Source organism: Excalfactoria chinensis, chromosome 12, assembly GCF_039878825.1.
Source record: "Excalfactoria chinensis isolate bCotChi1 chromosome 12, bCotChi1.hap2, whole genome shotgun sequence".
NCBI classification, from domain to species: Eukaryota; Metazoa; Chordata; class Aves; order Galliformes; family Phasianidae; genus Excalfactoria; species Excalfactoria chinensis.
This window is the reverse complement of record NC_092836.1, coordinates 17,227,032-17,251,876: the sequence shown is the minus strand read 5'-3', so window position 1 is coordinate 17,251,876 and position 24,845 is coordinate 17,227,032. Positions and strand designations below refer to the sequence as shown.

General features: G+C 63.9%; 5 protein-coding genes across 8 annotated transcripts in view; all 5 read right to left on the bottom strand.

Moving 5' to 3' along the window:
- Positions 1-1,542, bottom strand: part of LOC140257632 (6-phosphofructo-2-kinase/fructose-2,6-bisphosphatase 4) — a 35,198-nt gene extending 33,656 nt beyond the window's left edge. Inside the window, exon 1 of the mRNA XM_072347068.1 lies at positions 1,414-1,542. Coding sequence (XP_072203169.1) covers positions 1,414-1,453 — 40 coding nt within the window. The 5' untranslated portion in view covers positions 1,454-1,542. The remainder of the gene's footprint in view (positions 1-1,413) is intronic.
- A 5,049-nt stretch (positions 1,543-6,591) lies between these two features.
- HYAL1 (hyaluronidase 1) lies at positions 6,592-10,309 on the bottom strand. Of its 3 annotated transcripts, none has more exons than XM_072347279.1 (4): positions 10,207-10,309; positions 8,613-9,519; positions 8,353-8,442; positions 6,592-8,266 (listed from the first exon to the last, which is right to left on the bottom strand). In XM_072347279.1, exons 2-4 carry the CDS (start codon positions 9,510-9,512, stop codon positions 7,946-7,948), a joined length of 1,311 nt encoding a protein of 436 aa, XP_072203380.1. In that variant the 5' UTR covers positions 9,513-9,519; positions 10,207-10,309; the 3' UTR covers positions 6,592-7,945. The 3 variants fall into 3 exon arrangements, with proteins under 3 accessions (XP_072203380.1, XP_072203382.1, XP_072203381.1); XM_072347281.1 differs by having other exon boundaries at positions 7,824-8,266; positions 8,613-9,611; positions 10,207-10,248; XM_072347280.1 differs by having other exon boundaries at positions 7,824-8,266; positions 8,613-9,650; positions 10,207-10,223.
- A 419-nt stretch (positions 10,310-10,728) lies between these two features.
- HYAL2 (hyaluronidase 2) lies at positions 10,729-13,046 on the bottom strand. The gene is made up of 3 exons (XM_072347284.1): positions 11,907-13,046; positions 11,404-11,493; positions 10,729-11,277 (listed from the first exon to the last, which is right to left on the bottom strand). The coding sequence occupies exons 1-3, from the start codon at positions 12,861-12,863 to the stop codon at positions 10,879-10,881; spliced, it is 1,446 nt and encodes a 481-aa protein (XP_072203385.1). The 5' UTR covers positions 12,864-13,046; the 3' UTR covers positions 10,729-10,878.
- A 2,545-nt stretch (positions 13,047-15,591) lies between these two features.
- On the bottom strand, positions 15,592-19,904 carry TUSC2 (tumor suppressor 2, mitochondrial calcium regulator). The gene is made up of 3 exons (XM_072347648.1): positions 19,621-19,904; positions 19,299-19,419; positions 15,592-17,878 (listed from the first exon to the last, which is right to left on the bottom strand). The coding sequence occupies exons 1-3, from the start codon at positions 19,767-19,769 to the stop codon at positions 17,813-17,815; spliced, it is 336 nt and encodes a 111-aa protein (XP_072203749.1). The 5' UTR covers positions 19,770-19,904; the 3' UTR covers positions 15,592-17,812.
- A 234-nt stretch (positions 19,905-20,138) lies between these two features.
- RASSF1 (Ras association domain family member 1) lies at positions 20,139-24,181 on the bottom strand. Of its 2 annotated transcripts, XM_072347271.1 has the most exons (6): positions 23,722-24,181; positions 22,702-22,823; positions 21,215-21,319; positions 20,857-21,142; positions 20,496-20,611; positions 20,139-20,344 (listed from the first exon to the last, which is right to left on the bottom strand). In XM_072347271.1, exons 1-6 carry the CDS (start codon positions 23,969-23,971, stop codon positions 20,198-20,200), a joined length of 1,026 nt encoding a protein of 341 aa, XP_072203372.1. In that variant the 5' UTR covers positions 23,972-24,181; the 3' UTR covers positions 20,139-20,197. The 2 variants fall into 2 exon arrangements, with proteins under 2 accessions (XP_072203372.1, XP_072203370.1); XM_072347269.1 differs by lacking the exons at positions 22,702-22,823; positions 23,722-24,181 and adding an exon at positions 21,899-22,672.
- Between the last annotated feature and the right edge of the window lie 664 nt (positions 24,182-24,845).

Sequence of the window (24,845 nt, the reverse complement as noted above, 5' to 3'; positions counted from 1 at the left end):
AGCACGGTGCCAGCACAGTTTGAGCCCTGAGGGAACCACGTAATTCTGGGGAGCAATTTGGGACACGGCCGTCAGCAGCTGGACTGACCACATCTGTGACTGAGCAGGAGGAACACTGACACAACCAGAAGGAGCAAAACGCTGGCGCAAACAAGCCAATCTTTTTTCAAATGAGATGGATGACACACCAAATAAACTGCTCAGAGCACTCCATCTACACTCAGCAGCACCCACTGCTGGGCCGCGCTTACAAAGCCTGGCACTTTTTCCTAACAAAATGTCCTATTTCTCTCAACCCAGGCAGACCCTTCCATGACCTCAGCAAAGCTCCCCAACAAAAACCCTCCCTGAAACCCTCCCTGCGTCATGCCTTCATCCGGCATAGCTATCCCCACACAAATGGTCTCATTAGATGATGGCTAAAATCACCTGGGACCTTATGTAAATGGATGCTATTGCTTTTAATTGCAGCCATAATTATGGGAGTGCCTCGCAGCTGAGTAAGGCCGCATGGAGCCAACTTGCTGGAACGCTGTGAAATGCTGGATGCACACCAGCAGCCCACTGCTGCTCACCACTGCCCTCCCACTGCCCAGCAGCTCTCCACAAAACTATATGAAACCCGGTGACCTGAACGGGATCACCCCCGGCTGTGCTCGGCTTCACCTCACGCTAGCTCGTCCCTATCTGCTACTGATAGAAGGGTTAATTCTAAACGAATGTTTCTAAAGAATCCACCTTTGTGCTTCCCTGTCCTGCCCCAGAGCTGCAGGTGAGGTTGCCAGGCCCACCCCCAACCTTCACCATTCTCTTTTCCCGGAGAAGTGTGGGGGACCCCAACGCGACCGATGCTGAGCCACCTTCGGAAGTTTCACTGCCAACCCGCGCGGCGCGACGACGGTGCCAGATCCCCAAATCCCGGCACGTCCCGCTGGAAGGGCTCTGCAGGGAGCGGCCGGCACAGCCCCCGGCCCCACTCGGGGCCGCCCGAAATCGGAGCCCAGTGCCGGGAGCGGGCGGGGAGCCCGCAGCGGGGCCGAGGAGGCAGCGTGCAGTCGTGGCGTTGCCATCGGGAGCTCGGAAGGACGAGCAGCAGGTCGGGGCGCGCCTTCCCGAGCGCCCAACAGAACGCATCGCTGCCCGCAGATCGCACACACCGACCCGCAGCTCCATCCCTCCCCGGCGGTCCGTTTCCCAAAAATAACCCGAGCAGCAACAGCCGACGCGCAATGCTCTCCCCGCTCTGCTCTCCCCGCTCTGCTACGTCGCGTCCCCCCGCCGGTACGAGCCGCGACCCCCCGGCAGCCCGCAGCTCCCGTGGGGCTCTTGCGGGGCTCCGGCAGGGGTCGGCGGGGCCGCGGCTCTCCCTTCGCCCGGCCCCATCGGCAGCCCCCGGCGCACCCCGCTCCGTACCTCGGCAGCGCCGACCCGGCGGACGCCGGCGGCCCCACATCGGCACCGCTCCTCGGCCCGGGCCCCGCGGAGCTGCCCGCGGCTCTGCGCGGAGCGGGGGCGGGACCGGCCGCAGCCCCGGCCCCGGCCCAGCAGCCCCCGCCCGCCCGCCGCGCCCCGCGGTCCCGCTGCAGAGAGGTGCGGGCAGCGCCCATCGCACGAAGCGGATCCCGCAAACAGCGCGGGGGCTGGGGGAGCGCCGGAGCCATTTTGCAGACCTGGGGCTGGAAACGGCCGGAGCGGCGGGTGGAGGGAGCGGAAGGAGAACGCGTGGTATCGGCAGCGAGCCCTGCTCGGAGCGCCGGCTGTCCCGGCTCTGCCCTCCTTCCCCCCCCCCCTACCGGTCTGTCCCGATGCCCGGCCCCGCGTGGAAGCAGCGGGTGCCCCACCGGAGCTCCGTGCACGGCTCGGGGTGGTGGCAGCAGCCCTGCGATCACCCCTTCCGCCCTGCGATGACCTTCCAGGGCTGCGCGGTGCCTCCTGCCACGAGGCGTGGGGGGTTTCGGGGCTCGCCGTGTGTATCTGGGGCATAAGGTCAGTGTGCGCGCAGGGAGGATTTGGGGTCTGTCGTCTCCCACGCCGCCGGCATGGCCCAGCTTGGAGGCTGGGGCCGGGAGCAGCGGTGTGCCCAGGGCGGCTCGGATCCCTCCCTCCGTTCGTGCGCCCTGCAGAGCGACGGGCAGAGTTCTGGGGTCAGTGCTGTGATTTCCCCTGACCGCTGACATGGGGACCTGAAGGAGGAAATTCTTTAGATTGTGCATAAACGCCACGTGAGGTTTCGCTTTACAGGCTGTTCACCCTCTGCCGGGCTCGCTCCAGTGGGGCTCAGACCGCAGTACCACGAGCGCCGTAACCCTACTGGTTCTCATCTGATGCTTTGAGCCTTTTGTGCAGCGTCTTAAACGTTAATCACTGGCAGGAGTCGTCACACGAAAAGAAAGGGCTTATTTTCTAAGCACGGAGCATTACATGCTAATCTCTGCACGGTGATGTTTCCTGCAATGAGGAAATGAGGCTGAGGTCGGTGCGCTGTTGGTGTCAGTATCGCTTCCTTGAGGTGCGTGCACAGCGGCACACCCAGGGCCGGGACCGAACCCGTGCCGCTGCATAGCCCTGGGCTGTGGCTGCAGGAAGCTCTCGGCCATACGGAAGCCCATTTGGTGCCGGGGGTGAGCGGGGGTGGAGGAAGCTCCGGTGTTGCCCTGGAGCTACCAGATGAGCTTCTCTTCCTTTGGGGAACTGTTAATGGAAGGGCCTGCTCTGAGTGCATCCCCTGGAGCACGGAGCAGCTTATGGAGGTGGCTTAGCGATTTACAGTGAACAAGGAGACTTTCTCCTGCGTTCACCTTCTGGACAACACAGAACCCTCCTTAACTCCCCGTGATTCCATCTGGACTAGTAATATTTCACTGACTTTATCTTTCAGCATCTCAATTGACTCCATGTAACCACGGCCTTTCCTGTGTTGGGAGGCTTTGCTGCCCATAGCACGAAGGGGGATGCTGTGGTGCACACAGACACTGCATCACCAGTGCTGCTCTGGAGCAGGGTGTGCATCCCTGGTGCACTATGGATGGTGGAGCTCGAGCCCAGTGCAGATAAACTGATTTTGGTGTGTGACTCCTTCCCGCTGGGAGCAGCAGCCCCGGGCTGAGGCTGTTTTGGAGCTGCCATCCTGCAAGTTCTCTCTTTGCTTTTAAAAAATGAAGAAAAACCAGCAAAACGTGCAGGGATTCCTCATCGCTGATGTTGATAACCAGGCTCCAGGTGCACCCTCTCCTCCCAGACAGCGGGAAGCAGCTCTGTAAATGAGCCAGGCCCTCCAGCTGTTCCTCTGGCAGAAGAGGAGATTATGCTATCAATCATAGAATCACAGCATGGTGGGGCTGGAAGGGACCTCAAAGCCTCAAACCCAGCTGTGGGCTTGTTTCTCCACCCCCCAGCCCCCCAGATCAGGCTGCCCAGGGCCCCATCTGTGGCCTTGGGCACCCACAGACAGGGCAGAGCTCTCCTGTGGTGGTTTCTGCCTGCTCTCCTCCCTCTTCCCGTGCAGCTCCCCCCTTTCAGGAAGGCTCACCGCTCCCACCCCTGCCTCAGCTGGGCCTGTCCCTGCCTGTCCCAGAGCTGCTGTGCTGCAGGATGCTGGTTTTGCACGGGGATTAAGCGTTCCTGGAAGCAACACACATGATAGCACTGAGCAGCTACAGGGGGGTTAATGGAGGGCGTTGCTGGAAACCTGGGGGTTTGCTTAGATCTGTGCACTCAGAGCTCTGCCCAGTGATGAGGTTCTGCCTCAGCTCGGAGGCCCAGGGAGCTGCAGTGTGTTTGGCAGGTGTGGTTTAGGTGCAGGTACACAGAACAGAAGGATCAAGATAAGCACTCCAGAGTATTTCACCTGGGAGTTTTGTCTGAGCTTGTTTTTGGATTGAGCTGAGCAAGCAGAGCCATCCTTTGGATGGAGCCCTGTTGTTTCCACAGGACTACCTCCTGCTATGATGGTGTGAGCCTGGGCTCCTTTTCCCTGGACAACACTTGTTTAATGATGGGTAAACCCACAGAGGGATTTCCAGCTATTCTATCTGCCTTGCAGTTGAGTTGCTTGGTTTTGATGGAAGGCTTCAGCTGCCGAGTCCTTTGTTTGGGTCAAATCTGCAGGGAATTGGGCAAATGCAGGGAGGGCTGTGCTGCGGCCAACCGAGCCGAGTGGCACAGTGCTTTTGTTTCAGGTTTCTAACGAAAGGCATTTTGCAGCCGGGCTCTGGGAGGCTGAACTTTATCCAGTAGGAGTTCCCCCTCGTGCAGCTGCAGCACTGCCCGGCCTGCCCAGCTCTGCGCATTGCTGGAGTGCCTGCCCGGCTATTTTTGTGCTGCACATGGGGCTGCAGGCAAGTGCTGCTTCCCTATTGCGGACAGCTGAGAGTTTCCATAACCACTGGCTAAGAAATAACCGTATCTTTCCTTGCAGCCACTCTGCACAGCAGGCAGCACGTAAGATAACATCAGCATTACTGTACTAAACCCATTTTTGGCATATCACTTGCTCCGGTGTTGCACTTCTTTCCACTGGATGCAAAGAAGAGGGAATAAATGGCACGCTGAGACCATGGCAGAAATGAGTGGTCTGATGTAGTTTCCCTCTGTTTTGCTTAGGGATTTACTCATTAATTACCCTTCTTGTTTTATTTTCAACTCTCCCATGGGTTTATTTAACGCCCTTCAGACGCTGCTGCAGGTGGAACACCGGGAGTCAGCCGTGCCTGGCACAGCCCAGGGAGCAGCCTGGTGGCAGGTCACCGCTGCCAAGGTCAGCAGCTCCACTGCTGCAGGAAGGGAAAGCCTGCTGAGACACAGCCTGCTCCTTTTCCCGGATGCCTCAGAAACGAGGAAGCAAACAGTGCAATGACGGTGTGTACCTCAGACACGGTGCTTGTTCTGCAGATGCTCCGCACACGCACCCTGAAAATAGAGGTGTCCGTGTTCACTGCATCTGCTGGAGCCCTGCCGCGTGCTCCGTGGCTGTATGTAATGAATGCTGGCAGCAGTCAGTCTTCCAGCAAAGCTGTACCTGTCTGGGTCTGTTCATGCCCTATTACTCTCTGCGGGTTGGTTGTCAGGGTGAGAAAAGCTGGGCCCGGAGCTATCTGGCTCCACGCTATCTCAGCTGCTATCTGCTGCATGCAGGTATCTGGTGATGCACATTAGAACAGGTAAGGGAGCAATGCGTATACCCTATGCACTGAGAGACAGATGCAGTCTGAAAGCTTTCACCCCCCTTTCAATTTCAGCTTGCTTTGTTTTTGCCAAAGCTAACCCCAAACTGCCCAACAGCACAGACAGCTGCTGAGTCTCAGCCGGGAGCTGCGGCATGCAGGAGCCTGCTGAATCAGATTTCTCCTCCTGAGAAAACCTGCAGTCAAATTCTTGACTGTGCAAACTTGTTTGCTGTAATATTTGCTATAATGTGCTGCGTTTGCTTTAAGTCTGCCCACAAAGGAGCATCCGAGCATTAGGGCAGCATCTCAGAGCATTGTATGGCCGTATCCTTAACACGTCACAGAAGGAGAACGCATTTGCAGGCTGTTCCGTAAAGCACAACCGAGTCAGTTTGCAGGTCTGACCCCCCTGGCTGCGGGTAGCCGTCCCGTTGCCTTGCCAGCACTAGCACAGGACACTGACAAGTCTGTTTTTAAAACCCCCGGGTGGAAAATAACCAGGAGAGAAGTTCCTGCCAAGTCGGAGCAGGAAAGGTGCTGCAAATAGCGCAGCATTGTGCCTCCCAGTGAGCGAGCGTCCCGGTGCGGAGGCATTTCTGTTTATGTAACCTGAAGCAGGCCCTGCTGCTCCAGCTGCGCTTCCAGACTGTTGCTGGGAGCCAGCAAACAACGCCTCAGGCTGACAACCTTATTTCCTGAGCAACTTCTGAATTGTCTCCTATGGAATCAGTGGAGGGAGGGCTGCCACCCCTGTGTGGAACCTGCAGTGAGTGGGGGGCAACCAGCCTGTGGCAGGGGGTTGGAACTGGGTGATCTTTAGGTCTCTTCCAACTTAAGCCATTCCATGATTCTATGATAAGATTGAATGGGATCCTTCCTGGAAGCACCCAAGCAAGACAAAGGAGCTTAATCGGGTGGTTTTCAAGCACCAAACCCAGGTGGTGCTTGCTTGGTGGCACTTATTTCTTGCAGCCACGCCGCTCTGAGCGCTGCAGATTTATCCACCAACGTGAGCACAGCAAACAGGAGGTGGATGACGGCAGGTAAACGCGCTCCACCCAAGAGATAGCTGCAGGCAGCCGTGTGAAGCTCCAACACCCAGGGCCACGCTTGGCTGGCTGCAGGCACTCCTGCCTTGGCCCTGCTGCAGCGTGGGCTTGCTCCGATGCTGGGATGGCTTTGCAAAGTGCTGCACATTCACAAGGTGTGTCACACTTTTCAGACCTAGAAAAAGCCCCAGTGTCCCCAGTTCAATGCTGCTTTTTTCCCAGAGTGTGATGTCTCCTGTCTGCTCAGAGTCAAGAGAAGCTGATGACACAACATACACTGACCTGGGTGCTTTAGAAGCCAACCACAAGTGGCAAAGAGCTCTCCCACCTTCCAGGCACAAAGAGGACTTGGAAATCACAGCTGTTTTCTTCCTACGGTAAAAGGTCTTTAATGCGTAGCAAATATCAAATAGTTGGTAACTTGGGAGGAACACATGTAAGCATTTGTAGCGTTGACTCACCGTCTGCACTGGACAAATAGTAAGGTAATGCTGCTCTCAACACTTACACCCAACTTCTTTTCAAGCTGTTCCTCTAAGAATTAGATTACGCAGCTCATTCTGGGCCAAAGTCCAGATGAGATGAAGTTTGACAGAGGCAGCCAGTTGGCAGAGCTTGGCTGTAAGTTGGTTACATGTCCAAAGACTGACTGGGGAACCTGAGAGTCCAGCTGTGTCTCCATCAGCGCCTCATCTGATTCCTCTGAGATGTAAAAAGAAGGGAGCAGATCGAATACAAACAGCCTGCAGGACTGGAATGGTGGGCTTCATTGGAGCCCATACAAGCAGTGGGGGCACTCCCAGGACTCAAGTAGCTCATCTGCAGCAGAGATGAAAGGTGTTTCTCTTAACAACTTTCTGTATCACGGTCAACTTTCTCCATTACTGCCTATCAATTATCTTGCAATCAATGCTTTTACCCACTATCTCCCCATCAGCTATCTGGCTATGATATAACTATGTCTAGCAACTATTCTGCTATCCACAAAACACCTCCCTATTAAAGACCTATCTTGTTATCTGCTATCTACCCACTACCTGTATCGCCATCAGCTATCTACCTCACTCTCAACTCTCTATCAACTGTCTTGATATCAGCTATCTATGTCACTATCAACTACCTTGCTACCCGCTAACCAGCTGTACAACAGCTATCTCTATATCCTCTAATTCATCATCTACTGCTACCAGCCCCTGACCCCCCCACGGCTGCTCTCCTCCCATCCCTCACAGAGCTGCCTCTGTCCCCACCATCGCTGTACGTGTAGAGAGACTGTGCAGCTGTGGGTGGCCAAACCCAATGCTAGAGCTGGAACCCAGGTGATCCCTCCCTGCCCCTGCTACAGGATGATCTGCACCAGCAGCAACCACCGAGCACCTGCACCTCTGCTAGGAACACAGGGATGGCAGGGCACAGCTACAAGCCATAGAGTAAGGAAAGGAGCACATCAGGCCTGCTGTATGCCATCAGAGGGGACACCGCAAGACCCCACAGCCTGATTCCTGATCCTGTGGCACAGAGGGACATGGCTGTTGCACCCCTCCCACTGCCATATCAAACTCAGCAACCACTGGTAGAACCACAGTAAAAGACTGCAACCCTATAGGATGCATAGCGGTTTTATTAGCAGCCTGGGCTTTTCTTCCCATGCTTCCCACTTGGAGGAAGGGCAGCATGACCCTCCCCATCTCATCAGGTGTCCAGCACAGGAGCATGGAAGGCAGCCATTGCTCACTTATTAGAGGAGCCCCAGCTGTCACAGTGCTCTCCTTGCCAGCCACTGTAACACTGGCAGGTGAAGTCCTCAGCCAGCCGAGATACGTCACTGTCGGCAGTCAGGAACCACACCATGGGCTGGGGCTTTTTGGCTTTCAGGTTGATGGCAAAGCGGTTGGGGTCGAGCTGTAGGAAGGCCAGCTTGCCCTCCCTGCGCACGCAGCGGCCGTTCCCGGAGCACAGGCTCTGGCTGCACAGCTGGGCACTGGTTGTCACATTGACGATGTAGTGGCCCAGGACCCCATCCAGGTAGTCTCTCAGCTTCATGCACTTCTCCTGCAAGGGAAGGTGGTGTCAGGTCCCATCACGGTGGAGGGGGTCCTGCGTTGGTGATGGGCTCTCACAGCCCCTGCCCAACTCACCTTGGAGGCAGTGTCAGCAGAGCTCCCCCAGATGATGATGCCGGCAGCGCCCTGAGCCGCACTCTCCCCAATAGTATTCACCAGGTCCTCCTGTGCCCGAGGGGAGACAAGAGGTCATCTGAGCACGGTGCCACCCCACACAGCGCCACAGCGCTGCAGCAGAGCCAAAAACCAATGGTAAAACCCACCGGTCCCTTTCCCTGCCGTGGCACCAGGAGCAGCAGGACACCCACCAGCCCCCCCACCTCCATTAGCCTCACCTCAGAGAGAAAGTCGGAGGTGTCGTCATAGAAGATCTCTGTGTAGGGCAGGACGGGAACGGCAGCGCTGAGGACGCCCTTCTGGACAGCAAAGGCCTCGGCCACGCGGTACCGGACGTAGCGCAGCACCTTGTTGGTGCCCTGGAGCTGCCGGGGCAGGTAGATGCTGGGGTAGAGCGCACGGCTGCAGTTCCAGAGCCAGCCCAGCTCCCGGTTGCGCTGCTGCTCCACCAGCGGGCAGCTGCCGTTGTACTGCGGGCTGCCGAAGTCGTTGTTGTAGCAGTCGGGGAAGCCGTAGAAGCCCCAGTGGGCAGCGGGCCGCATGGCCTCCCCCAGCCGCAGCGTCTGCTCCATGAAGGCGCGGGCAGCTTTCTGGTACTGCTGCTGGGCCACCTCCTCCACGCGGCCGGGAGGCCACAGCGGGTGCTGCTGCAGCACCAGCTCCTCTGACTTCTTCCGGTACACGTCCATGGAGCCCCAGTCGCGGGCCCACAATGGCCGCCATTGCTCCCAGTCAACCACAGCCAGCCCGCCGGCCGTGCTGCCGGGCAGCGCAGCCTCGATGTCCCTCCTGGCCTGCTGCAGGTGGGCTGCCAGGCTGGCGTTCTGCGGCAGCCCCCCGAACACCGGCTGCCCCTGTGCCGTGTAGTGGGGGAAGCGGCCCAGGCTGGAGCTGTAGAACAGCGTGATGTCCTGCCCCATGAAGGCCTCCTCCTTGTTGGCCACGACGTCAAAGACCTCCAGGGGCAGGGTGACGTTGTACTGCTGGGCGCAGGGCTCGCTCGGGATGTTCCACACGGTGACGAAGGGATGGTTGACCAGAACCGGGCCAGGTCCAGCAGCGCGGACTGGGACAGGCAGGAGCAGCAGGAAGGCCCAGCACAGCCACCTGGGCGCCATGGTGGTGCTGCGGGGGGACCGGACCCGCTCAGGGGACACGGTGAGCGCAGCGCTTTTATCCCAGCCGAGTCAGGGAGGGCTGCCAGCCCCGTCCCTCCCCTGGCGGTGACAGCCACGTGAGGCCACCCCACCTCCCTGCTGGAGGTCCCCAAAGTTATCAGCGGGCAGAGCCTGGCACCGCAGCCCCGAACGGCTTAATGAGTGACAAGCGGAGGGGGAGCAGAGCCGGAAAGATAAATAGACATTGGGGGGGCGGAGAAGGAAGGAGGAAAGGGGAGCGGTGGGCAAGGGCGCCGCAATGGGGATGCTGCTCGGGGACGGGCGGCACCTGCGGCGCTGGGGGAAGCGCTGAGCAGCGGGAGCTGGGGAGCACGGCCGGACACACACGGCACGAACCGCAGCCCGCGGGGAGAGCGGCCGGGGGACGGCGGGCACGGAACGGCACCGAACGGCACCGAACGGACAGCGAGATGCGGGAACAGGGCGGGGACGCGGGACGGAGCGCCGGCTGGGCGCGGGCCGGGCAGCCCCAGCAGCCCCAGCACCGCTCCCACGCCGAGCCACGATGGATGCCGTGATGGATGCCGTGATGGATGCCGTGATGGATGCCGTGATGGATGCCGTACCCACGCGGCCCTCCCGACCCCGGCACGGCCCGACGAGCCCCCAGCGCCGCCCCACGACCCCCACTCACCCGACACGCCGCGAGGGGCGGGGCCGACACGTCCGGTGGGCGGGGCTAAAGCCGAGGAAGTCGGCGGGCGGGCGGCGGTGGGCGGGGCCAGGGGGCGGTCCGAGGGCGGGGCCTCGCTGGGGGGCGGGGCTACGGGCGGGGCCACGTTGCCTCCACGTGGGTGGCCCCGGCGTGGCTGAGCCCGCGGCAGCCACAGCATTAGAGCCGCCGGAACGGGGGGAACAGGGGAGGGGGAATAGGGGAAGGGGGGAATAGGGGAGGGGAGGGGGGGAAGGGCCGGTCCCGCGCCTCCGCAAGCCCCGTCCCAAGCACTCCACGCCCCTCTCTCGCTCCTCCAGCTTTAATTGAGGTAAAGCACTTTGGTGTCGGGCAGCACACGGGGGCTCAGCACCACACAGCACCCACCTCCCTGCCCCCATACCCTTCTTGCCCCATTCCCTCTCCTTACAACAGGAGAGGTTTCCTTCCCCTTCCCCTCCACCCCCCAACAAAAAACCCCCCAAACCCGCCCTCTGTCCCCATCCCCTTAGCACAGAGGGCAGGAGAGGGCAACCCCACCACCCCGAGGCACCCCAACAGGGAGCTGCCAGCAGGCGATTTAGGGCCGTCTCCAACAGGTCCGCTACACCACTACAGAAAAGGTGCAGGGCTCCCCGGCTCAGTCTGGCCTGGTTAGCACCACATCAAGAACAGCAGCAGCACCCCGAAACCCATCGGTGCCAGGGGGCCAGGGGCACCCCCACGAGGTCCAGCTGGCTGCTGGCAGGAGTTGCCCTGCCAGCCCTGGTAACAGTGACAGCGGAAGTGGGTCTGTAGGAAGTGGATGTCAGTTTGAGACAGGTGGCCCTTAGCCCAGATGAGAGGACGCTGGGGCTGCTCCTCGTCCCGGTACTGCAGCTGGAAGGTGGCAGGGTTGAGGTGCAGGAAGACATTGGCGGTGCTGTTCCTGCGCAGGCAGCGGCCCTGTCCCTGGCACAGCGTCGTGCTGCAGTGCTCTGCTGCCGTCGACACATTGACAATGTAGCGGCCCAGGTCTCCTTCCATATAATCCTTGATTGTCTGGCATGACTCCTGGGGGGAAAACAAAACAACGGGGGTGTCAAGGGCACGCTGCTGCGTCCCAGGGAGAGAAACAGCCCGCATGCAGAGATCAGCCCGGCCTCAAGCTGCAGGTGCCTGCACAGAACTGAGACCTACCCGGTTTTTGGTGTACTCCGCATCACCCCAGAAAATGACCCCGGCTGCTCCCAGCGCTGCGCTCTCGCCGATGGTGGAGATGAGGTCCGGCTGTGGGGACAGAGACCAGTTAGTGCCTGTGAGCTCCATGCGTGGAGACAGGGGACAATCCCAGCCTCCCAGAGACCAGCCTCCTCCCAGATCCAACTCCCCAAGGCCAGGGAACCCAAGAGCTGTGGGCTCTCACACCCCACTGCCAGCTGCAAGGACCCCACACCTGCTGGCACTGGAGGGACTGGTGACAGCGCCCACCAGCCCCTCTGGCAGGGAACGAGGCCCTCAGTGCCACGGGAAGGAGCAAAAACACACGGTGATGGTGGCACTGCTGCAGTGGCTGAAGCCACCACGCTCCAGGGAGCAGCACACAGCTGGCCCAGAACCTCTTCAACAGGGCTCAAGGCCACCCACGTGCAGGACAAGGGCCTGGGCTCCTCAGCAGAGGGCAGCCCCACCACCAGCCCTACCTGGCTGAGCACATCCATCCTGCGGCTGTAGGTGGGCCTCGTGTAGACGAAGACGGGCAGGCTGTATCCCTCGTGGTGCTGCCGCGAGATGCGCATGGCCTCCATCACTCGCGCCCGGACAAACTTCCGGCTGTTGGCTGTGGAAGCCAGGAGCGGGTCGAGGTAGATGGAGGGGTAGAGCGCCAGGCTCTCGTTCCACAGCCACGCCAGCTGGTCGTTGCGCGTCTTCTCCACGTCGGGGCACTGCCCCGTGTAGCTCTCCTTGTTCTTGCTGTAGTCGTGGTTGTAGCAGTCGGGGAACAGGTAATAGCCCCAGAGCTGCTTGGGCCGGAAGCTCTTGGCGTGGCGCAGCGTCCCCACCATGAACTGCCGCGCGGCCGACTCGAACTCGAAGACCGCCTGCTTGTTCACCTCCTCCGGGGACCAGAAGGGCTGCCGCTGCTTCACCAGCTCCCGGGACTCCTCCTGGTACACGTCCTTGGGCTTCCAGTTGCGCATCCAGATGGGCCGCCACTCCTCCCAGTCGATGACCGCCAGCCCCTCCGAGGCGGCCGAGGGGATGTACTTGCCGATGCCCTCCTCCAGCCGGGCCAGGTGCTCGGCCAGGCTGCTCCTCTGCGGCACGCCGCCGTTGACGGGCTCCCACCGCTTGTTCTGCTTGCTGTAGTAGGGGTAGAGCCCCAGGCGCTCCTTGTAGAAGATGGTGAGGTTCTGGTCCACGAAGCCCTCGTTGGGCGACGCCTGCAGGTCGAAGACGCTGAAGTCCAGGGCCACCTGGAAGCGGGGCTTGCAGTCCTGCGTGGGCGCGTTCCAGGCCACCAGGAAGGGCCGCCGGGTCAGCAGAGGCGCGGCCGACGGCTTCTCGGGGGCCGGCCGGGCCAGCACGGCCAGCACGGCGGGCAGCAGCCAGGGCAGCGCCGGCACCAGCGCCAGCACCGCCGCGCAGCCCCCGCGCATCCTGCGCGCCCCGAGCGGCCCCGCGCCGCTCCGCTCCCTCGACGCCTTTGTCCGGGGCCGGGCCGGGCGCCGCCGCCACACAAAGCGCCCGGGACGCGGCCGGGGCGGGGCGGCCACGTGCGGCCCTGCCGCTGGGCTGCGCCCCCTCTCAGCCCCGCAGCCCCCGATCGCGCCCAGCCGCGACTCCACCGGCGCTGCCTCCCCCCGCCGCCCCGTTTTAAAGCGGCCCGGAGCGCACCACGCCCGCCGCCGCGGGGGAGGCGCCTCCCGCCCCGCTCCGGCCCCGCTCGGCCCGGCACCGCCCGCAGCGCGACCCGGGGCGGGGAGGAGGCGTCGCTGTGCCGGAGCGGATCGTGGCGCGGAGCGGCGGCGGGGCCCCGTTACGGCCCGTTACGGCCCGCGGTGCAGCCGGGGCGGGCGGGGAGGGCTTCCCCTCCGACCGAGTCGCACTTGGTACGGCCCGTCCGGCCCCGAGACCGGCGCGGCGGTGGGCGGGGCCAGGGGGCGGGGCCTCCGGTAGGGGGCGCCGGGGGGCGGAGGGGCAAGGCGGGCGGGGGTCCCCGCGGGGCGTCCCGGGTCAGGGATGGATGATGACCTCGGGGCAGGGGTGGCCCCAGGACAGGGGTGGCACCGCGGCAGGTGCGGCGCTGCGGTGGTGTCCCCGGGATGTTGCGGTCCCCACAACGTTGTCCCGAGGGCGGCGGGTGTCCCCAGAGTGGCGGCGTCCCCAGGGCGGTGTCCCCGGGGCGGTGTCGGTGTTCCCGGTGCTCCCGAGGCACGCGGGGTCAGCAGGAGCCGGCACATCCTGCGCACACACTCGTACTGCTGGCTCAGCCGCCAGTTTCCTGCCGGGGGGACGCGGGAGGAGGCTCCGGCCGCATCCCTGGGCACGGGGACGATGGGGGGGACAGCAGGATCGGGGACACGGCCTGGCCGTCCTCGTTGCCATCCCGTGCCTGGGTGTGAGTGTGGCAAGAGGGGAGGGGCCGGGGAGGCAGCACCCATTCGTCACCATCAGTGTCGGTGGGATGTGATGTCAGCCTGAAGGCAGCAGCTGGGCAGAGGCAGGGCAGCAGCAGCCCGCTGCCATCTGCTCCTGGGTGACACGCTGGTGACAGGCAGGTCTGCGCCGGGACACTCCGTACCCGTGTCCCCTCAGACCAACACGGCACAGAGCGAGGGGCGACAAACCTCAGTGCCCCCAGCGCCCAACTACTGGGGAAGGGCCAGCTGCATCCTGGGGCAGCCCAGCTCCCCCATCTGTCCCTGTGGCCACAGACATGGGACACGCCACGAGGATGGGAACAGCACCCATCAGCAGGGCTGGGAGCCACCCAGCACAGCCGGCGTGGGGAAGGAAGCAGGGCTGAATCTGCGGAAGCTCCCGGGAGCAGAACACCATCGTGTCACCGCACCCGTCCCCAGCCCCTCCGCACAGCCCTGCCCACGTTATCTCCTGCTGATGGCTTCAGGGCTCCGTCCTCCACCCCTGGGCAGAGGTCCCAGTGTGATCCCAATGCCATTGGGACAGCGGGCAGAGCGCCACTGCCCTGCCAAGAAACCTCTGCCAGGAGCCAAGAAATGGCAGTGCAGGCGGGTGCTGCCCTTCCCTTCCATGCCGCCCGCCTGGGGCCATAAACAGGCCCAAGAAATGCCTAACATTTTCCATCCTCGTACGCAGGAAGCTGGGTGTCACCCGGGGGAGCTGCAGGGGTCAGGGCTGGGGCGGGGGGGCTGACCCGGAGGGATGGGGTACAGCCACACAGCCCAGCAGGACACGACGCTGCCCTGAGGCTCAGTCGGTGCCGCCGCATTGTTCAGCTTCACCCGGCCATGACGCCAGCGCTGCTGCTGGGACACTGCGAGCCGTCCACAAGGGTTTGGTCCCCACGGACCCACAGGCAGACCCAGCTGTGTGGGGACCCCAGCATCCCCAAGAGCCACAGAGCTCATCGCTATCCTTAAAGCCTTCGTCAGCTGTTCGTTTTGCAGCCAGCTCGCGTGGAGGAAATGATGTGAACACGGAGGCAGGAAAACACTCAAAGGGCTGCAGGGCAGAGCAGGATGCAGGACTGCACTGAGATCATGCTCGCTCCGTCCGGTGAGGCCGGGACAGCAGGCAGCAGCCCGGCACGGGGTCACACTGGTGATGAGAAACGCGTTGTGTTGGTGCAATTGATGAGGCAATGATTTGTCAGGCGAGTCATTAAGGAGCGGACAAGCAGATCCTGTCCCGGCAGAGCTCCAGTGCTGGAGGAGGTCTGCTTGAGTCAGCGCAGCCCAGGCGGGAGATGCACTCTGGTTGAGAAAGAGGAATCCGTTCCAGCAGATCACAAATGGCAAAGCCCAGCTTTCAAGCTGTGGCATCAAAGTTGCCACCGTTACCATCCCACTCACGTGCAGCACAGCAGCAGGAACACTCCTTGCCAGCACTCCTGCTCAGCCGCACAGCCCATGTTGGAAGAAATCAGCAGGTAAAGAGCTGCAGGGCTCAGATTCATCAAGTGCCACCGCTACCATCCAGCACCCAGCCCTGCCCCCGGGCACAGCGCTTCACTGGGGGGTGCAGGGAGGCAGCGCTGCTCTGCTCCACCATCACTGTGGTACCAGCCGGAGGCTGCCGGCATCTGCCAGGAGAGCCGAGATTCCTCAGAACCCCAAACTCCCCTCCTGGCACAGAAGGAGCCGCTCACACCACAACCTGCCCCAGGGAAGCGGCACCCAGAGCTGCAGGATCTACAAAGAAGTTTATTAAGTTTACCAAAAGTGGACACAGCTGCGCGGGGAGGCAGAGGAAGGGCCATAAATAGTGTACGTCTCCCAACCCCGCGCTTCCCACCCGCACGCCTAGTGCTGTGATTACGATCCGGCTACACATCCACACGGGAAAGCACAACGCTGCACTAAGTCGTGAAAAAAAGGGAAAAGAGGAAAAAAAACAAAGGAAACTTCCTGGTTTCACTTGCTCCGACACCACAGCGCACAGACACTATTTACACGTTTGTCACGTTTCTCCAGCTCCATCCAGACGCCCAGGACCTGCCTGTCCCACACAGCACATGGGGCCAGGCTGTGAGAAGCAGCTCGGGGTGCTGCCCGCCTCGCCGGGAGAAGGGGTGGAAAAATACACGGGCTGGGGGGGAAGCGTGTGCGGTGCCCTGGGGGAAGGGTGGAAGGGGCAGGGCAGCCTCCGGGACTGAACAAAAGCGGCCCCTGGAGACGCCGTTCTCAGGAGGGGTCTGAGCCCGCCTCGGAGCAGGTGGCATGAATAAGAAACACTTCAGTGGGGGATTGTTTGAAGACAGACTCTTCCAAGCAAGCGGGAGAACAAAAGATGTGGAGAGAAATGCCCGGCATCACAGTGTAGAGCAGCTCCCCGCTGGAGCCCGGCCCATCCGCATCGCCCTCCGCGCTGGCCCCTGTCAATGGGAACAGCGGGTGGGGGACACGGAGGGAAGAGGCGGTGACAGGAAGACGGCAACAGCCACGCCGCCTTTATCTCCCAGAAGCCAGGAATGCGGCCCTGCGCCTGGGCGGCTCTCGGTGGGCAAAGGGCTGGATACATCCAACGCCGCCGCCGATAGGACGCAGATAGGGCCGGCAGCCAAGAGCTGGCAGCTTAAATCAAAAATCGAGGTAGCGAACGTCTGAAGTGCTTAGAAAGTAAATAAGATCCGGGACAAAAAAGGAGGAAATGCAAGCTGACTGCTGTGGGAGCGGGCTGCAAGCTGGGCAAAATCTGCACACACTGCCCTGGGGAGGACACACGGGTTGTCCTCCAGCCCCTTCCGTATGCACATTGAGACTGAGCAGGGGCCACCAGTGCTGGCAGCATGGATTGTGCTGCTCCCCAGCCCAGCAGCAGCCAGCTCGGCTCCCAGCGCCCATGGGCAGAGGTGAAGAACTTTGCGGCACAGCCGAGGCCAATCTGTGCCAATCTGCTCAAGTGGGAGGGGAGAAGAGAGCAGGGCTTTCCCAGATGGGCAGAAAGCCTCCCTTTAAAGTGCATCGCATTTCTCCTCCTGCCGCCAGCTGGGGCACGGGGCGAGGGAGGAACCCTAGTTCACATCGCCAGGGAGATTTCCAAGCCAGGGCAGGCCTACTGACCCATTGTTTGACAGGAAAGGGGAGGGAAGTGATGATTTCCTTCCTGCCCGGCCCTGCCGAGCCTGTTCCCACTGGGAGGTACCGTGCTCTGCAGGAGCCAGATCGCTCCCACAGCACAAGTGGGCAGACGGGGCAGGCAGATGCTGCTGGGGAGCCCAGACGGCCCCGCACCGCAGAGATCTCGGGGTCTGCAGTGCAGGCAGCGGCAGGACCGAGCTCCCCAGAACCAGTGTTGAGCAGGGAACACACACGAGGAAGGGACAGGCGGCCAGGATAACGGCATCCTACCTCAGTCCCCATCCCAAGAGGAGCACAGCACTCAGCCGGATGCATTTCCACACCAGCTTCCGGTTATCTTCTGTGGACAGCCCTGCTGTGGAGCACTGCACGGTGCTCGTGCCAGACCGCACTCTGCTGCAACACCAGCCACGTACCTGCCGGGCAGAGTCACCTTGCCCTGGCTCTCCCTGGGCCGCATACCTGAGAAGCAGGGGGTTTCGTCTGGCAAGAAGTGTAGGCTCGCTCTCCCTTCAGCAGCTCACACAGCAGCTCGTGTGCAGTTCCAGTTACCCATCCAAACGTCGGCTAGAGGCTACAAAAGGTATTTTAAGTCTTTTGACTCAAGCGAGGATGTTTTTACGCAGTTGTTGCACGAGGGCACCCATCTCCTCTGAGGAGCAGCAGCCAAGTACAGCCCAGCCAAGCCTGCTCCGTCCTGCCTGGCCTCTGGGCGAGGGAGAGCCACGGTCCACGTCTCGGTGTCCTCCTTTGCTGGGAACACAGGGCAGCCTCGCGTGGCAACACTCGGGTCCGTCTCGCCCACGGGCAGCAGCAGCCAGCAGTCACACCTCACAGATGATCACGGGGAAATCCACATGAATGCGAGGGTGCTCCAGCTTAACTATGCCCTGAAAGAAGAGGATGGGTGGTGGACGAGGGGCGGCACGGGAACAGAACAAGCAATCTCAGGCAAAACAAAGCTCTGCATGGCACCATCCGAGGGCAACATGCCCTCAAGGAAAAGGTCTGCGCTGCCACCCTGGCAGCAAGGACATCAGAGAGGCAGCGCAGAACTGCTCTGCCCTTTGCCCTTGGCCCCGGGGAGGCACAGGAGGCGCGGCTGCTGCCGCACACGACGGGTCTGGAGTGCAGCCGGGCGAGGAAGGAGGGAGCTGCTCTGCCAGGCACTGCCCGTGCAGCAGCTGACGCGTGACTGGCAGATATTGGCTGCCCCGGCTTTTCATTCGGCACCTTTCATTCACGGGATTTAAAAGAATGAAAGGAGCTCTCTGAGAAAATGCAGCGAGGGCAGCTGGCGCATGAGAAAAGCAGCTTTCTGTCCAAGGGGGCACTGCTGAATGCACGCTCCATCCATGCCAGCCACAGGCTCCTTTCCCATGCTCCAGGGCAAGCAATCTCCTGTCACAGCACTGTGAGGACACGCTTGTGAGACAGCAGTGTGAGCGGGGCTCTGTGCTCAGCAGGGCCAGAAGTGCACGTTTGCTTGGCAGGATTAGGAAAGAAGACCAAAGAAAAGCCTGGGCCAGTGAAAAGACGTTCTGTGCTTCATTCCAGCTGGGCCTTGCTGTCTAACCACAGGAGTCTGAACCCGCACAGAGGAGGGATGGGATGCAACTCCACATCCCCACCCTTCTCCATGAGGGCAGCAGAGCCTGTCCCGGTGCAGCCCCTCGGAGTGCACCAACAGCTCCCCCTGGGCTCAGGCTGGGACCATGACAGACTCCATCTCTCTACTCTCCACTTAAGCCCCCAGAAGCTCCCCTATGCTGGAATTATCTTTCTCCTGTACCTCAACCAGTGTCCCAACCCCCGTCTGGCTTCACCGCATTCACTTATTTTAAACCTAGACCAAATCCCAAGCAACCCAATATGCAGAACCCATTGGTGGCAGCACCGCCGTCACTGCTGAGGGCACGCTCACATTAGCACGTGACAGGTCCTGTCTGCTGCTCCCAGCAACTCTGTAACACTGTGACACTGCTGTGCCAGCAGCCACACCAGAGGGAAAGTGCTCAGTGTCTCCTGTCACAGGCAGCTGGGTGAGCAGCACCCCACACCCTGCAGCACAAATCCACGTGCTCTGCCCAACAGCACCACGCACCAGGCACTGCTGCTCTGTGGAAAGGGCTGTAGCAGGGCGGCACGGCACTGCAAGGTGGCACGAGTGTGAGCCGGGCCGTAGTGCAGCTGGAGGCCCGGAGTTACGGAGCAGTTAGCAGGCCTGTCCTGCAGCAAAGCCAGGGCGTTGCGGAGGCGTGCAGGAGCTGCCTGCTGCCGTCCCGGTGCCGTCCCGTCCGCCCGCGGTACCTGCGGAATCAGGTTCTTGTGGATCCTCTTCAGCTTGGCGCGCTTCCTCCCGTTCTTGGTGACGATCGTCTCCTCGTAGAACTCGTGGGCGAGATCCCCGTCCTCGTCGTAGTACATGGAGCTGCGGGAAGGGCCGGCGGGACGTGAGCGCGGGGGGGGGCCGGCCGAGGCGCGGAGCATCGCAGGCAGCGCCGCGCTGCCGGTGTCCCCAGCCGGGTCCGCCACCCCCCGCCATGACGAGCGTCCCCACGGCGACCGCCCCGCGCCGCGTCCGGCCCCTCGTTGCCGCGGCGACGCGCCCCCCGCCCGGCCCCGCTCTCACCCGCGGCGCGTGAAGACGAACGGGGTGGCGGCGCGGCCGCCCCGCGCCCTGGCCAGGGCCTGCTGCCCGCCGGGACCCTCCGCTCCGCCGCCCGCCGCCGAGGAGGCGAACGGCCACAGCCCGCGCGACTTGGAGCCGCTGGTGCCCATGGCGGCGGCGGGGCCCGGGACGGGAACGGGGGAAGGCGGGGGGCGGCCCGGCGATAGCGGCACAGCGCCCGCCCGCCCCGCCGCGTCCCTGCCGGCCTCACTGCGCCGCAACCGCCGCCGCCGCGAGCTGCGACACTTCCGGCGCGCGGCGGCGCCCCCCGCACGTGACGCGGAGAGGCGAGGCGCCCTCGTCACGTGACGACGGAGCGGCGCGCCGTTTCCCTCGTGGCGCCGCGCGGCGGGAAGCGGAGGGCCGCGGGTTCGAGTCCCGCCGCCGCCTCTCCGACCGAGGCCCGGACCGACCGCGAGGCGCAGACGACGAGCGACACCTCGCCTCGTTTCCCAGCGCTTTATTGATCAAAGCGCGACGCCCCGCGCTCCCGGCGACGTGCCCCCGCCGGCGGGCGGCCGTGCCGGTGCGGTCGGCGTCAGCCCGGCGTGCGGGCGGCCAGCGCGGCCTGCAGCTCCCGGCGGCAGCGGGCGTAGCGATGGCGGACGCGGCGCATCTGCTCGTCCTCCTCGCGCTGCAGGATGCGCAGGAAGTTGTGCAGCTCGGGCAGCGAGAAGGCGTCCCACTGCGGGGACACGGCGCTGGCACGGGGCACCACCGCACCGCACGGTACGGTACGGTACCACACGGCACGGTACGGTACGGTACGGCACGGTACGGTACGGCACGGTACGGTACGGCACCGCACGGCACGGCGCCTCCCCCGCCACACTCACGTTCACCTCGCCGCTCTCGTTCTCCTTCAGCACGAAGCTCAGCGCCTTCTCGCTGGGTCCCGCCAGCAGCCGCAGCCGCAGCGGCCGCTCCTCGTCCGCCAGTTTGCGCAGGTACACTGCGGGCAGACGGGAACCGGGATGGCACCGGGACGGCACCGCCACCCTTGGGGGTATCGGCGCTGCCCCCGCAGGACGCCGCCGCCATCGGGGACGTGCCGCAACGGCGGACAGCGCCGCAGCCACGCGGACCGTGACCGTGGGGGACGCAACGGACGCCGCCGGAGGGGCTGCCGAGAGCTCCGCCACCGCGGGCACGGCGGTGCTCCAGGGCCGTCGGTGTGTCGGGGCTGCCGGGCCGTACCTTGCTCGTCCTTCTCGCACCTCTCGAACAGGGCGAACTTGCGGGGATCGTCCACCACGGTGAACTTGCGGAGCAACGCGCTGATCACGTCGCTGGCGCGGGTGTGTGAGAGCACGTGCAGGTGCTTGACGGTGCCGCGGGGCAGGTAGAACGACGTGCGGCGCTTCACGGCCGCCGTGCGCTGCGCCGGCCGCCCCCCGGGGCCCCGCTTGGCGACCGGCACGGAGACGGGACGCGCCAGCTTCAGCTGCACCTTGATGAAGCCGGTGTAGGAGCCGTCCTTGTTCTGCCACGGGGAGACGGCGGGCGCTGAGCGGGGCCGGGGCTGCGCTCCCCTCCACCCGTCCCCGTACCGTACCAGGCTCATGAAGAGGTTGCTGTTGATCTGGCTGTTGTACTCCTTGATGCGCTGCTCCACTTGTGCCGGGTCCAGCTCCGCCGTCTCCCAGCTGCTGGGCTCATCCTGCGGGGCGGCAGCCGTGCTGAACGCGGGCCGTGCGGGGTCGCGTTGCCCAGTGCCGGGCCGCCACCACGGCCTCGTGCCTGTCCCCAAAGCCGGGGTGGCCGCCCAAAGGCCGTGAAGATTGGGGTGACGGATGGCGATGGCAGCCCACGTTCCTCCCAGCCGGTGTCCCCTCCCAGTGCTCCAGATCACAGCGGTGCCCCCGAGGCAGCCGCCAGCCCGGCACCGGGGCAGGCTGGGAGCCCCACGGGGACGCCCTGGGCTTCGGGACGGCCCGCCCGGATCTGTTAATAGCTATTTGCGTGGGGCCGCACAGCCGCACGTGTCCTCACGGTGCCGTGGGGCTGGGAGCGGCCGGGGCCGCGGGTGGGGGTTGCTGGACCTGCCCGGGGATGGGGGCAGCTCACTCCCAGCAAAGCACGCTCTCCCCCCACGCTCGCCCCCATAGCAAGCCATGCTGGCTCCCACGCATGCCCCCATGCAGGAGTACCCCCGAACTCCTCCCCCACCCAAAAAAAAACGCTCCATGCCCCCCGCATGACGTCAGCCCCACGACGTCACGGCCGGCCCGGGACCGACCTGGCGGCGACGCGGGCGGCGGCCGAAGGAGGTGCGGGCGGTGTAGAAGAGCTCGGGCTCGGAGTCGGAGTCCTCCTGGCTGCAGTAGCCGCTGCTGGCCGCGCTGCCCCCCGAGCCCCCCGCGCCGGCCCAGCGCAGCGCCAGCGCCGCCGCCCCGCAGCCGCCGGCCCCCGCCCCGCCGCCGCCGCCGCCCTCTACCCCGGCCACGGCTGCGGCAGCCCCGGCCCGGGCACAGGGGCACGCTCGGCCCCGCGCCAGCCCGCCCGCTCCGGCTCGGCTCCGCACGGCCCGCTTCGCCCGGCTCGGCTCGGCGCGGTTCAGCGCGGCTCCTCGGCTCAGGTCCCGGCTCGATTCGGTCCCGCTTCCCGCTCTCGGTCCCGGTTTCGGTCCCGTCCCGGCCCGGTGCCTCGCGCAGTCCCCGCCCGGCTCCGCTCTCTCCCGCTCTCCCGCTGCCCGGCCCGGCTCAGCCCGGCTCCGCCCCGCCGCGGCCGTTGGCCTGACGCGGGCCGGGGGCGGTGCGGCCCCGTTTCCGGCGGTGATTTCACCCGGGCCACGCACCCTGCGCTCCCAGGACCGCTGCGGGCACGGCGAGGCATAGCTCGGCACGGCGAGGCATAGCACGGCACGGCACGGCATGGCACAGCATGGCACAGCACCGCGTGGCACAGCATGGCGCAGCGTGCCGTAGCATGGCATAGCACGGCCTCTCCTGGCACGGCACGGCGCGCCTTGGCTTGGCACGGCCCAGCCTGGGCTGTCCCCCCTCCTTCCATGTCCACCCCGCTCCCCCCGCGGTCCCGTACCACATTCGTGTCCTTCTCCAGCTCCTGCTCGCTGCCATCGTCCTCGTCCCCGGTGTCTGGGGGGCCGCTGCAGTCCAGCCGCACCAGGGCCCGGCAGCGGTAGTGGCAGGTGAAGCTGCAGTCTGGGGCAGAGGACACCGTGGGCACAACGGCCCCAGCAGACCCCACGCACCGACCGTGCCACCTGCCCACGTGCCCACGCTGTACCACAGCACCCAGCATGGCACCCGGCGCTGCTGGGCCGTACCGAGGTGCCCACGTCCCCTGTGGGTCACACAGAGGGGGTACCCAGCAGTGGGATGCCCGGTGCCTGAGCAGGTGCTTGGTACCAGGATACCCACACCAAGGGGGATGGTACCGGGATGCTCAGCTCAGTACTGGGGGGTTGGTACTGGAATGCTCGGTACCAGGCTCTAAGGACCAGGATGCTCAGTACTTAAGATGCCCGTGCTCTGTGTGGATGTTCAATACTGGGACTGCTCAGTACTGGGGAGCTCAGTGCCTGGGATGCCTGGTACCCAGCGGGGGTGCCCTGGGCAGAGATGCTCGGTACTGGGATGCTCAGTGCTTGAGGGAATGTTTGGTACCGGGCGCCCACAGCCGGGCTGCTGTCAGGATGGCCGGTGGGTATGTCTGGTGCCAGGAGGCTCAGCCCTGGGACACCCGGTACCCGAGAGGACGCTCCATATCAGTATGCTCAAGCTTTGTAGTATTAACCTGGTACAGGGATGCCCCATGCTCGGGGTGGTGGGGTCTGATACCAGAATACCTGATGCCTGGTGCCAGAGGAGGGATGCCCTACGCTCTGTGCTGGGATGCTCAGTGCCCAGGAAGATGCTTGGTACCGGGATGCCCAGTGCCAGGGGAATGCTCGGTACCGGGACACCCAGCCCCAGGACAGCCATTGCCTGTGGGCTGCACGGTACCGGGACACCCAGCGCCCAGGGAAGATGCCCAACGCCCGGGGGGATGCTCGGCTCCGGGACGCCGTGCCCGACAGCCGCGGGGAGCGGTACTCACGGCGGCACTGGAGGCTCTTCCTGCCGCCTCCCCAGACGAAGTCCCCGCAGAGGTCGCACCAGGTGTGGAGCCCGCGGCGCCGGGGCTCGAAGCGATGCCCGGTGCTCGGTGCCGCCGCCGGCCTGGGCTCGGGCCGCGCTCCGGGGCCGTGCCGGCGGGCCGGGCTGATGCGCAGCGCGTTGGTTCGCTCCAGGCGGCCCCGACCCGGCCGCGGCTCGGGCTGCAGCTCCCGCAGCTCGATCAGCTCCATGGCGCGGGGCGCTGCGCGGCGGCGGCGGGGCGGGGGCCGGGAAAGGGGGCGGCCGCCCCGCGGGGGAAACTGAGGCAGAGCCCCGGCGAGGGCCGATGGAGCGGCGGCGGCTCCGCTGGCTGCGTCCGGCGGGGCGGGCTGGAGGCGGGGACGGGAGGGAGGGTGTGGGGGGGCGCTGGCCGGCCCCGTTCCCCGCAGCCCGGGGCAGCTCCGCTCCTTGCCTCAGTTTCTCCGCCGGGGGCTGCCCTGGAACGGCCGCGGTCAGCCCCGAGCTCGGGGCGGGGACAGAAGCCCCCCCCCTTCCCACCTCCGCCCCACGGAAACGAGCACCGCGGGGCCCGGACGGCTGCGAACGGCCCCATCCTCCCGGCCGGCTCCGCCAGAAAACGCCAAGGCCCGGCTGCTGCCGACACCGCTTCCCAGAGCACGGCAGGCAGCAGAGCCGAGCTCCCGGCCCCGCAGGGGACTGCGGCATGGGGAGTCCTCCCGCCCACGGCTCCGGTGCCCTGTAACTCCACCGGCATCCTCCCGGGTGCCCTGGGACTACACGGCAGCCGGGGGATCGACTCGTCAGTGCTGAAGTCCCTTCAGCTGAAAGCAGAGACAAAAGCAACAAAAAAATCACCCCCAGGCTATTCCTTTTCCCCTACAGAAGTGCTCACAGCCCCAAGCTGCTGCAGCTCAGTCTGCTCACAGACATTAATGTTTGGTGTAGCACGAGGTCAGGCTTTGGAGCTGGTGATCCCAGCAGGTCCCTTCCAGCCCAGGCTATTCTATGGTTCCTTTCTGCAGTCAGCAGCTGACAGAGCCCGAGGAGCACGGCTGCTCGCTCAGCTCCACGCTAACCACATCCTCTGCCTCCCGCCCTGCTGCT